We start from the raw sequence: 13220 nt of genomic DNA, 5'->3' as shown, positions 1-13220 counted from the left end.
CGGATTAAGTCGGCGTTTCTTTTCATGTTTCTACAATATGATTTCAGCGAGTTATGAACTGTATTACATGAGAAAGATACGCAGCATCGCTCCAGAGGGTTAATGCCACAAGGGGGACGGGGTGTACTTACCGGGGGGAGTGACCGGATTGCAGTCCATGGTGGAGAGGGGGGGACAGCGCACAGCACCACAGCCAGAGTCGGAGGAGAACTCAGATACCGTGCCCACGACATGGCAGCGCCCATGGTAGTCGACAGCCACACGGTCTGAGTAGGCCTCGCACACCGTGGTGTAGGTCTCGCCGTTGTGGCCGCAAACCGGGCGCGAGAGCCTGCAGGCGTCCTGTGTGCCACACGCGCACCACCCTGCGGTTAGTCACACTCCTGCACATCCTCCCTGCTCCTCCCGGCCCTTTTTCATGGGGGGGGGGGGGGGGCTTTCTGAGTTAGCTTCCTCTTCCTAATTTGGCACAAGCATCTCCGCAGAATTCCTGCTCATTCAGTAACATGACACCAGAGCAGAAACAATGTTTAATGAGTGGTCTGCCTTCAGAGGCATTCTGAAATCAGATATCTCCAATTTAAAGTGTCTCTCAGAACAAGCAGAGCGTAGCAACAACAGCTAACTGGAAGGAAACTTTATCTACCCCAAACGATAGCTTCTGTAAATGATAACAACTTCAAACAATAGCCACCCCAAACAACAGCTACCTAAAACAACAGCTCCTCCAAAGTGACAGCTGGCCCAAAGAGTACCTACTCAAAAAGATAGCTACCTAAAAATGAAGGCTATCCCAAACGATGGCCACCCAGAATGAGAGCTGTTCCAAACAAGATTCAAGATTCTTTATTCGTCACATAGTTATAAAAAGTACAACATGTAGTGAAATGAACTAAAACAACATCTATCCCAAATGACAGCTACCCAGTTACTCCAAACAATAGCAACTCCAATTGAAAGCTACCCTAAACAATAACTACTCCAAACAATAGCTATTCTAAATGATAGCTAGTCCAAAAAAACAGCTATTCCGAATGACAGATACCCCTACTGATAGCTATTCCAAACAATCGGTACCCCAAACAATAGCTAGCAAAAACAACAGCTCCACCAAACGATGCCCCAAAAGATACCTACGTTAAATGAAGGGTATCCCAAATGACGCCCACCCAAATTGACAGCTACTCCCAACAACAGCTACCCCAAATGATAACGACTCTGGTGATCCTGGAGTCACTTAGCCAAGAAGACACAGACAGTAGAGGATGGTAAAAAAGGGCAAGCAGGAAGTAGGGTGAAGATACACCTGACAGATCAGCAGATTAGTCGCTGTGACTAAATAAGACATAACATCTAGCAAAGGAGGAGAATGTGGAGGTCAGGCATTTCATCTTGTGTTTTAATCAGATATTTATTCATTTGAAATCCTCCACTGTAACTCGACAGGCAGTGTCGCAGAGATGCGCGTCTGTTTAACCCCACAGGCGAGGAAGTGGCCTTGCAGGGAATGACTGATGCTTATGTTCATTTTAAAAAGTGTGACTGAGATGCGATTATACACACAGACTTGGAATTGGTGGGAGCAGGGTATTTTGTGCTGATGTTCCCTCAAAGCCTTGTTACCTTGGTTAGGAGAAGGGGCTTCAGCCCTGAGTGGCTAACTGGTTTGTCTAAAGGAGACTAAACCTAAATCAGGGCGTGGTGCTTTTGCTAATTCCTCTCTGGAGGAAACCATTTGTCTCTCCTAACTTCTCTTGCCTCTCTTGCCACCCAGAAGAAAGCGTACTATGTAATGATTTTTACCTTCCTTTCACTGTTGAAATCATGTAAATCCAGGAGGGTGTCATTTTTATTTTTTTTTATCAAAGCTGCAAACTAAACAGTGAAAGCAAGCCACCTGTGCCAAAGGCAATCCACAGACCTCATACCACTGCATGCAAAAGCAGCCGATTTGATTTCTGCACCTCAAAACAAACATATCAAGAATCAGAGTGGCTTCTGAAATGCGAATATGAAACAAAAAAGTCAATGGAGCATGAAATTTGAAGCTGCTACTTCAGCTTTGTCTAAAGTAGGCTAGCAGTCACTGAAGCACATAAGGAACAGTGGTAACTGGAGCCCAGAGGGAACAGCAGTCTGTGAAGCACATGAAGAACAGCAGATAGTAAAGCACACGAGGAAGAGCAGCCACTGAAGCACATGAGGAACAGCAGTCAGTGAAGCTCATGAGGAACAGCAATCAGTGAAGCTCATGAGGAACAGCAATCAGTGAAGTTCGTGAGAAACAGCAGTCACCAAGTCTTGAAGCCCATAAAGAACAGTGGTCATTGAAGCTTGCAACTCATGAAGAATAGCAGTCAGTGAAGCCCATGAGGAACAGTGGTCTTTGAAGCTCAAGAGAAACAGCAGTCGGTGAAGTTCATGAGAAACAGTTGTCACTGTAGCCCACGAGGAACAGCGATCATTGAAGCTTGAAGCCCATGAGGAACAGCGGTCATTGAAGCTTGAAGCCCATGAGGAACAGCGGTCATTGAAGCTTGAAGCCCATGAGGAACAACGGTCATTGAAGCTTGAAGCTCATGAGGAGTAGTGGTCCCTGGGACCTGAAGCCCATGTGTAACCAGATTCACCAAACATCACACTGAACATTGAAGGTCCAAGACTGGTCCCAAACTAGCCAGCTTTCACTTAAGCCACAGAAGACACACATGTAGAGTCACCGTTGGCCGTGGGCGTACCTGGCAGTGGCCCATGTAGGCTGGGGTCTTCCCTCTTTGGTAGAGAAGGCAGAGGTTAGAGTGCTCCACATTGGCGGCATCGCACGCGGGGTCCAGCTGGGTCTTATCGCAGCTGAGCGGGCTGCTGACACACTCATACTGCCTGCAGGGGTACTCGGTGATGTTGGAGAGGCACACCCTCCGTTTTGGGATACATCTGAGGCGAGAAAGCCAGCGACACGCTGTCAGGAAATTTGCACTCAGCGTTGAATTCCATACTCCAGGGAACAACCAATAAAGAGAGGGAAAAAAACGCAGATTACTGTGCTGTCTGGGAGAGCTGCTTTTACCTAACGCAGCATAATGACAGGATTTAAAAACAGGCCGGAAACAAGGCAAAATACCCGGGATTTAAAGGACAGCCTCATTACAGAGTTTTTAATTTGAGTCATTTGCTGCAAAATATATATATATCTTGGCTTTTTCTGAAGAACTGCGTTAACCTCCAGACCTGTATGTCTCTTAGAGAAGAAGTGTAAATACTTATTTCACTGGAAGAAAGATTAACAACCTAAAGGGCAGATTCAAGGTCACTCCCTGCCTCACATCCTATATAATAACATGCTAATTATTTCTGTGAACACAAACCAGAAATCATCTCTCTGCTACTCGCGACAGCACGCTAAAAGCAAGCTTACGACATAACGAAACAGTTAATTAATTGAATTCATTAATGTAAATTAAGATCAAAGACAACAGCTGTAAACCATATTGTGTGTGTGTATACACACACACACACACACATATCCATGGCCCTTATTAAAAGATCTCACTTTTAACAGGCTTGTTTATGGAACAACAAATGTTCGCCATGACCTAAAAAGTCCTCCCTTTGGAAATTTAGCCACAGTAAACAGAAAGCAGGTTTCCCTTTTTGCAAAGCAGAGACATTATACCCGACGGCAGCAGCACAGCTTCCCAAGTAATGGCATCTTTTGCGAGGGATGAGGATCATTCATTTCCCCCGTTGCGGTACCCAATCATCTCCAAAAAGGCCTTCTGTTTGGACACATAGGGGCATGTACAGACCTCTCTGTACAGACCCCCGTCTCACACTGGCCAGCCTCGTTCATGAGAGCAATGTAAAGGAACACGTGTCGAGGGGTGACACGGTTTTTTATCCCTGTCTCCAGGGGCACGTTCACATTCATCTGGGGGCCCTAGGCTCACATCAGCATGGACACTCAGGTATTGCTGATTTAAGTATCCACTCCCTCTTTCCCAAGGTGGGGCCCCTGATATTTGCTGCGGCCCTAGGCTACAGCCCCCAGACACCACCAGTTCAAAAGAAAGTCGGGGGGGCTTTCTGCTTCAGGCCAGATAAAAACGTAAACGAAAAAAGGCAGGGAATTACTCCTTGAGAGCTCATGGCATTGAGGGACAGACCCAGAAAAGGGGGGGGGTATTTTGTGACGACCAGCAGGCCGAGCAAAACTCGTCAGGATTTGACGTGAACAAACAACCTCATACACTGCTGAGACAACTCAGCCGTAACAGGATCACCTCATCAGCAGAGCGGGGGGGGGAGGGGGGGGGTCCTTAAACACATGTAAGGCAAAGGCCCTGTGCAGGTGACATAGTAGGATCACAAGCCCCCTGCGGTTCCCCCTGCCGGGCAGCTCTGTCACACACAGACTTTCATCACCTTTACCTGACTGACACTTTTTTTCTGTACTAACACTTTTCTACCCATTTATACAGCTGGATATTTTTAAACAGAGCTTAGGTTGAGTACTTTGTTGCAAAAGCCTGCCCCTGGGATCCAAGCAAACAGCACACTACCTTATCGGTCAGGCGACCCTTCTGGTCTGCCTCATCTTACGATTTGTGGAGCCCCCTCACCTCTGGTTCTTTGGGCAGGGGTTCGGGGAACAGGGCCAGTGGTCCCGGCAAGAGCCGAACTGGAACTGACTGTCCTGAAGGCCCATGCACCGCGCCACGCAGGCGCTGGGGTAAGTGCGGCCGTTCCAGGCACACACCGGCACAAACTGGTCGGGACAGTGACACGGGAGGCCTGTGGGGGGTTGGGGATGCAGTTAGTGCAGTTAATGATGCCCCCTTGTGTTCGGAGGACCAAGGCACGCAGAAGATGCAGCTCTGACAGTAAGGGACATGAATGAGTCAAGACGTTTGCGGGTTTGTGATGCGTGAAGGGTGTTACTGGATGTAAAGTCTCAGATTCTCAGCCCCCAAAAGGTTTTCATTAGCAGTGGTATATTGACATACTCCACTGAAGTACATGTAATTATATAGCAATAAATATTAAAATTATATGCTTTTGCAGCCACTTATCCAATATGGGAAGCTGGAACCCATCCCAAACAGCAGAAGGCAGTAGGCAGGGGACACCCTAGATGGGATGCCAGTCCACACAGGGCATGCATTCAAACACAATGAAACAGTAACTTATGCACATATATTTTTCCTTAAGTTTAATTACATATGCACAGGCACACCGTGCCCCCACCTGTGAAGCGACGTCGCTCGTCCTCAGAGCTGTCCGTGCTGAGGCACTGCCGCTTGGAGCAGATGACGTCCCCAGCATAGCAGGAACACGGCTGACAGTCCACCATGAACGACGTCCCGTGATCTGTCGGAAAAGACAGGACGGGTGTCTGTCAAAAATGATGATCTGATAAAACTGGTTTGTATGGGGCGGCATGGAAGCAAAAATGTGAGACTAATTGCATTTTATTTTTCAATACGGGACGACCCCGTAGAATACAGGACAGCAGGCAACTCCAAACTATTACACAAGGTTCCTTTCTAGCCCCTGGGCCTCAACCCAGGTAATCCCATGCATTAAGACACCCCCTTTTACACCTGTGCATTCCCCCACTTCAAAAAAAAAATAAAAAATTCTTGTTGACTGAAAGATTTTTTCAAAAAAGGTACTCTGATATTTTACCACTAGGTGGCGCAGTTTCACAAAAGGGCAATGTTCCCTCCTGCTGTATTCCTCCTGCCTGGCAGCACACGCACACACATGTACGCCAGCGCTAAACAAGCAGCAAAGGGCTGCCCCCGGAGGCTGCTCCTTTAATGTTGGAGCGACAGCCATTGTGGGCGCGCCATAAAATCACCGCAGGAAGGAAATGCCAAAGTGCGGTTGCTTCTTTTTCGTTTTAAATTTAGTGTTTGTGTGCAAAATTGGTATAAATGATGGTGTGTGTGTGTGTGTGGGGGTGTTTTTGGTCCATGTGCCATGTGCCTGCTACAAAACACTCCTGACTGAAGTACCAAACACCAAATATAGCCCCAGTGGAGTGGTTTGGCTAGATAGGCCCACTGCAGCACTATTCTCATGGAGCGATTTTTAGGTACAGTTCTCATAAGCACAATTAGCACTAGCTGCTATTAGCACTACAAACGATTACTGCTAACTGCTACCACCATCGGCTACTATTAGCGTTAGCTGATTTGTCTTAGTGTTAGCTCACCAGACCAAAGAGAGTCCATAATTTTGCCAAATGATCCGCCAAGCATCTGCTAAATGCGCTTAATGAGCTTCAAGTTTTCAGACAGTAACCCCACAAAAGATAAACACTGATAAACACACTTTCGGGAGCAACTGCAATTGAATACAGGGTTTGAGACGAATCACAGAGGGTGCCGGTGAGTGGCGGGGCCCACTTTTTCTCTGGCCTCCCACGGTGCAGGTCCTGGAGGTGTCCACACAGGGTATCTCCATACAGCTCTCCAGCCGGCCGCTCTGCCCACAGACACAGAGTTCGTAGCAGCCGGCTTGGCCGTTGAGTGAGGGTACCTGGATCAGCGTCTCCATGTGAACCAGGAACTCTGAGCCCTCACACAGCTTGCAGCCTGTGGTGGCAAAGACCACACAGACACTTAGGGTGTCAGTAATGGGACAGTGAAACTCAAGGGTGGCATGTAGGTCACAGCAGCACAGGGGGTCATACACAGAGGCATGCAACATTATCATGACCTTTCCAGCACAGTTATCCAGACCTTCAGCACTTAATGAGATACATGGCACAAGTATAAATGGTTCAAAATATATAAAATGCATGCAAAACAGATGCATTTTAAAGCATATTTATATGCAAGAGTGCGGGATGGGACTGAACTTTGTAAGAAGTGTATTATATTCAAAATTACTGAGGACAACAATGAGCAAAAAAATCAATTCAAGTGATGAAAATAAACCTGCCAATACAACTAGCATATTTGTTTCGTGTTAAATGTGAATATTATATCTCAGATGTTCTTTATGAAATTCATGCACTAGCCTCCTCTGGGCTTTTTTTTGAGAGTTTAGATAATTGAACATCGGACTCATATTTCCTTGAGAACCACGCTCTTCCTCCCTGGGATGAAAGCCGGACCGGCACAGGAGAGGCACCTGGCACGCAGAGGTAGGGCAGGCACTCCTGGCCTGGACGGCAGCCCTTCCTGTTAACCTCGCACAGCTGGTTGAGGGGGCAGGGGTTTGGATTGCAGGGGTGTAGGACCTCCTCCATGACGTCCTTCAGCGTACTGGGGCCTGTAAGGCGGCAGTACACCCGCCCTTAGGCAACACCGATGTTCATCTGCCTTTTCCCGTATTATTACACCCTCTCCTCGTTTAGCAACTACCTCAGTAAGCGACTATTCGCAAACGCAATGGTAATAAAAAAAAATATTTTAGCCAATGTAAGCATTTTTTTTGTACACCTGACAACAACGTACAACAGAGTAAGAGTATCGCTAGTGTAACTTCACGAGAATTTCATCAGCAAGAGACAGCAACAACCAGCGATCTCTGCAGTGTGAAGCACAGTCATGTCACTTAACGACTATTTTGCTAAGCAACCTGGTTGCCGGAACGGAACCCAGTCACTAAACGAAATGATTATGATTCTGGTCATTACGGGCAGAAGCGGATCGCTCAGGTCCAGAAAGGAAAAATCCAGACCAACATTCCGTTTCAACCAACCAGTTAAATTTACAGAGTCAACTTCTTTGTTAAAACACAATTTTGGCCTGGAATTTGATTTTCTGAACCTGCACTATCCACCTCTGATTATGGGATACTACTACCCACCAGCCTTTTATATGCTTATCTGAGCCAAGAATGCATGTCCCATCAGGAAGTCTTATCCAAAAAGTCAAACGATGAGACATTAATGATCTGTTAACATGTTGTTTTGGTTCTTATTATTTAAATCTGGGGTCTCCAACTCTGGTCCTAGAGAGGGACTATCCAGTAGGTTTTTTTATCCTACCTGGCTTCTGATGAGGCACATCCCTGTGTTCCTGGTATTTTATTCTCCAGCACTAGAGCTGGAGATCACTAACTAACTGAGAAATTTTGGCTTAACAATCGGTTAGCTTTTGGGGCTGAACTGCATTTCTCATCAGGAGGAGAGTCTGAAATGCTGCAGGCAGCTTCCTGGGGACGATAGCTCAATACAAACTCACTGAGGTATCTCTCCAGCGGGATGCAGCGCTCAGGGTCGTCGGTGGGCGACAGCATGTCACAGATGCGTTCCGGAGTCTGTCCCTCCTGGAATCGCCGGCGGTCGCCGCACTGGGTCAGAATGTCCACACAATCTGACCTGGAGGGCATGATGTCAGAGGCACCCATTGACGTCACTGATTTTAACAAGGGCCCGACCAGGACATCAACCATGCACTGCATTTAGATTTTTTTTTTTTTTAAATTTCTTTCCTGTCTGAACGTTTGTTCTTCACTCAAAATGCACCCCCATTTCAGTGGGGAGAAACCTCTCATTTATTACGCAATGGCTGTGGCATCAAACCGTCACACAGCTGTAAAAGATGTCAAAACAAAGACCTCTTGCGTCTGAAGGATCACTGTAATTAGCAATCGCCAGCTCCTAGCAGAAATTCTCAGAGATCTGTTTAAATTTACTTTCCATTTCGGTGTTTCATTTAACATCTTGTCCGGCATGTGTTTTTATTTACTTTTTTTTTTTTTGAAAACTTGAGTATTATTGTGATACAGCCTATTCAAGGACTCCATCAGGGATTCCAGCAGTGGCATCAGAATGTAATCCTGTTAAAATTATAACATTATAACATATTAAAAACATTAGAGGGAGGGCAAACTGCAAATTTGGCCGGAGCAAAGACGCACACCCCAGGAAAGGATTCATACCATCCAGAGAAGCGCGTCTGTTTTTACAATAATCACAGCCGCTTCTCCAAATCTGACAGTATTTAGACGTCTTTTGTTTAGAGAAGCTAAACAAAGTATGAATGGTTTCACATGTATGCTACAACTGAGTGGTTTCAAATTGGTTGACCCACAAGCCAAGAAAATATTGCTGCTTTTCCAAGATGGGTGGAGAACAAATTAGTGTCAAGGTAATTAAGTAGAAAAGCATTCCCATGCAGAAAACTGCAGGAGGCGAGGTGGATGTTACCTTAATTTTAGAGGTGCACTGATCCTATATTCAGATCGGCATCTGCGCCAATCCAGGCCTATTTAACGGATTGAGTATTGGTCATCCATAACCGATTCCCATCCGATACTTAATTATTTCGTTTTTGGCAGTCTCTAAAAGGTCAGCTCCTATTTCGTGTTAAATCTATTTGTACAATCAATCGCATGACAGCTCTTTCCCATTTTACATGTGATTTTTTGCAGCATTCAAGCTGAACGCTAACGCTGCCTCTCAGTCTGCCATTAAGAGGGTGTGAGGGCGGTGATGTCATGCATATACCCTTTGAGGTACGAGGAGCGTAAGTACACCAGATAAGGTGACAATTTGGGAATATTCTACACTTTTAACAGCAACTAGTAGCACAGTGATTTGCAATCTTTGTAAAGGCAAAGCTTTGAGAGGCTGGAGTATAATTTAATGGAAAATCCCACTAAACAAAGAGCATGCAATTGTGCGAGACAACATGAGTTATATGAAAAAAGCAATGGATGGTTTGGGAGTCACTGGCTTGGGCTGACTTGTGCATTCACTACAGCTTGTGATATATAAGGGGCTGCAATGAAGTGTAGTGACACTGCTGCCAATAGGAGAAACATTGTGGGGCATTTTAAGCATTCGGCACTTGGAAGATATTCAAACTGAACTGCAAATGCCTCAAAAATGCTTAAAACAGGATTATACAAACGAGGTGGAACAGAGCATTATGTTTGTTTCTAGTAGCCTAATTAATGATTTTTTTAAATCTGTATTTTGATTTAATATATTTATTATATTAAAACGTGTTCCCTGCCTCGTGCCCATTGCTTCTGGGATAGGCTCCGGACCCCCCGCGACCCAGTAGGAAAAAGCGGTTTGGAAAATGGATGGATGGATGGATACTAAAACGTAATATTGAAATATTAAAGTAAAAAGAGCTCTTGTATTGGAATCTGGTATCGACAGTCGTGTATCGGAATTGAATCGGAACTAAAAAAATGTGGATCACCCCATCCCTACTTAATTTCAGTACATATATTACTGGAATAGTGTCTACATTGTCTCATAAGTAATACACAAGCACTATTTTTTAAAACAAGGAGTGGCAGGTACTATGAACTGAATCAAAAGTGACCCACAAATGACTAGTGATGGGTAAATGAAGCTTCATGAACCATTTGCTATTCTTTTTGACCCCACCCTCTCCATTTGCTTTGGGTCATGTGCCCTTTTATGAAGGGGGGGGTCACATCTAGTGGGGTCAGAAAATGCAGCAAATGATTTGTGAAACTTCATTTGGTTATCAAGACAAATGTTTTAAGGGTATGTTCCGGGGTTTGAGCCTGCAGTCTTTGTTTTGCTAGTGCAGACCACTACATTGAGAAAATGTGATCCTGTGAAATCATGTTTTGTTATGTATTATCTATTTTTAATAGCTTTTATATGTTTTCTCTGTTTTGTTTTATGCTTTTTCTGCATTTTACTTTTGTACAGCTCTTTGTGACTGTTTTGTCTGCGAAAGGTACATAATAAATACGTTTACTTACTTACTCTACATGTAGGGCCATAGAAGCCATTTATTAACACAGCTTTTGTCCAAAGTGATGAACAAGTGAGGATCAGAGATCAGTGTAAGACAATGTAACTGGAGATATAAGAACATAAGGAATTTACAAAGGAGAGGAGGCCATTCGGCCCATCAAGCTCGTTTGGGGAGAACTAATAACTAATAACTCAGAGTTGTTAAAATCTTATCTAGCTCTGATTTAAAGGAACTCAGGGTTTTAGCTTACACTACACTAGCAGGAAGACTATTCCATACTCTAACTACACGCTGTGTAAAGAAGTGCTTCCTCAAATTCATTTAAAATGTTCTCCTGCTAATTTCCACTTATGGCCACGAGTTCTAGTATTTAAATTAATATTCAAGTAGCCATTTGGCTGAACAGCATCCAGACCTGTTAGAATCTTATATACCTAGATCATGTCTCCCCTTAGTTTCCTTTACTCGAAGCTAAACATTGCCATTGGGGTTAAGAGTTAACAGAGACATCACTCCGCCAGCCACAAGATCTGAACCAGTGACTATCCAATCAGTGGTCCCTACACACCAAGTTAAGACAGATAACTACCACACGAGACACGAGAGCATGCCAGCTTGATTACGGCATATCTCTGTAAATCCTAAACTAAATCAATGTGGACTACAATGTAGAGTTACGAAAATTGGAATCCATCAGTGTGTAACGCCAGTACAGGTGGTTTACCGTACTTTTTACCCTTTCATCAAGCCCCTTTACAGCCCTGTAATTACAGGGAGGGGGGATACAACCACAGATCCATGCATAACGACTTAAAACCAGAGGCAGCGGGACTAGAACGTACTGGGTTTGGCCAACCTCTGGTCTCTTTCCCTGTGTTTACAAATGGCATCCATGATGTTTAAAGGACACAACAAAAGAAGCCTGTGGTTCAGGTTCTTTTTTTTAAAAGGTTGAATGTAGACTCCATACCCAGCTTAAGTTGATTAATTATCCTCATTAGGCTATAAAAACTATTTGAACATTTAATGGGCCTCCACCGGATATTCTCTCAGCCGCGGAGTCGACAAATCTGGACGGCATTAAAGATGAGAGCTGAGAAAAGATCAGAACACGTGGCAATTGGGGGCAATTCTCAGGAAACCCTGTAAAGGAAAAACAGGGCGGGGGGGTGAAAGGCCACCAAACCACATGATTGGTCAGCGCTGGGAGGGGGCATGGCTTACCTGCAGATGATGCTTCCGCGTGATTTGCTGTAGCAGGGCTTAATCTGCAGCGAGCAGGCCACCGCCTTCCACATTTCGGGCCGGCACCGCCTGATGTCCAGCACTGGGATGCTCATAAAGGGCATGTGGATGGAGCCGTTGGACCACAGCTTGATGTCGTTCATTGCCCCCTGGTCAGACTGGGCATTGCAGCTGCGGAACAGTTCCGTTGGCCTGCCAGGAGGGGGCAGAATGGAGGCAATGATGTTAGGATAGCTGGCACACAAGGGGGCCCTCAAGGACTCAGATCCAAAGGTCCAGCAGTTCGTATCTAGCATCCAGTGCGACAGCTCCAAAAGAGGCTGTGAAACACACTCCATCTGTTTTTGCAAAAGCCCAGAAGCGGATCCTCCCAAAGTGTGCATCTCCTCCAGGGCCATTTGCCCTCACGAAGAGCAGCCAAGCCGCAGATGCATGCCCAGCACGGAAACGGGGTTCTCCAGGAACTTGGAGCGCCAGGCGCTGTTTTCATAATGATTCCAGAGTCTTGGCCTTTCATAGCCATCCAGTGTGGCCCGGCTTGCGGGTGGAGGGGTATTTCCAGTCCGAGGTTGGTGTGGTCAGATGGCGATTTCCTAGTGACTAACTGCTACATCTGTGCCGTGTAAAACTCAGGCTCTGGTGAACTAGGAAGATACTCCTCAGTCCATAAAGACTAGAGCCTTTCAGTGAGCTCCCAGCCATGATGACCTCCTCACCATTGTTAGGGTGATGGATATGTTTTGGTCCTAATCAGATGGCCAGACATTTTCCTTTGCCTTAAACTTATTCATCGTAGCTAAAGTAATCATATTTCATAGTGTTTTTCTATCATATGAATGAGATTTTGACAAAAAACAAAGGCATTGCCATTCAGAGGACATTAGTAAAACTGTGAGGCCATTTGGCCACGTAACGAAAGTTTTCCTAGAGCAAATTACCACAGTAATTCTGGGTCATTGGGGGGACACATGTTGCCACAGAATTTGGGCATCATTGGACCATAACGCAATTCTATCTGCTGCAGACCTCGGCATGCTGCTAGAGATTTCCTCTCCGAGAACCGGACACCGTTCTCCAAAGTGACGGACCAGTATTGACTGGCAAATGTGCAGCAGGAAAGCCCTGAGACTGTGCCTCCCCCCGGTGGGTGGAATGTGAAAAACGCCCTGCACCACCTTTACATCAACAAAAGCAGCAGGGTGTGGAATTTATTTATTCAGCTAGGGGGCAGGCGAGGGGTGGCGAAAATCCCCGCTGTTAGTAGGGTCA

General features: G+C 45.7%; 1 protein-coding gene across 2 annotated transcripts in view; it reads right to left on the bottom strand.

The window, feature by feature from the left end:
- Nucleotides 1-13220, bottom strand: part of reck (reversion-inducing-cysteine-rich protein with kazal motifs) — a 45126-nt gene that overhangs the window by 6161 nt on the left and 25745 nt on the right. For both annotated transcript variants that reach the window (XM_048976872.1, XM_048976873.1), the window contains exons 11-18: nucleotides 11931-12143; nucleotides 8199-8335; nucleotides 7141-7281; nucleotides 6411-6599; nucleotides 5245-5367; nucleotides 4620-4791; nucleotides 2739-2934; nucleotides 132-342 (exon numbers count right to left, since the gene is read on the bottom strand). In XM_048976872.1, coding sequence (XP_048832829.1) covers nucleotides 132-342; nucleotides 2739-2934; nucleotides 4620-4791; nucleotides 5245-5367; nucleotides 6411-6599; nucleotides 7141-7281; nucleotides 8199-8335; nucleotides 11931-12143 — 1382 coding nt within the window. The remainder of the gene's footprint in view (nucleotides 1-131; nucleotides 343-2738; nucleotides 2935-4619; nucleotides 4792-5244; nucleotides 5368-6410; nucleotides 6600-7140; nucleotides 7282-8198; nucleotides 8336-11930; nucleotides 12144-13220) is intronic.

This window comes from Brienomyrus brachyistius, chromosome 15 (genome assembly GCF_023856365.1).
Source record: "Brienomyrus brachyistius isolate T26 chromosome 15, BBRACH_0.4, whole genome shotgun sequence".
In the NCBI taxonomy this organism is placed as follows: Eukaryota; Metazoa; Chordata; class Actinopteri; order Osteoglossiformes; family Mormyridae; genus Brienomyrus; species Brienomyrus brachyistius.
Note: the sequence above shows the minus strand (reverse complement) of the source record. Positions and strands in the feature narration are given on the sequence as shown.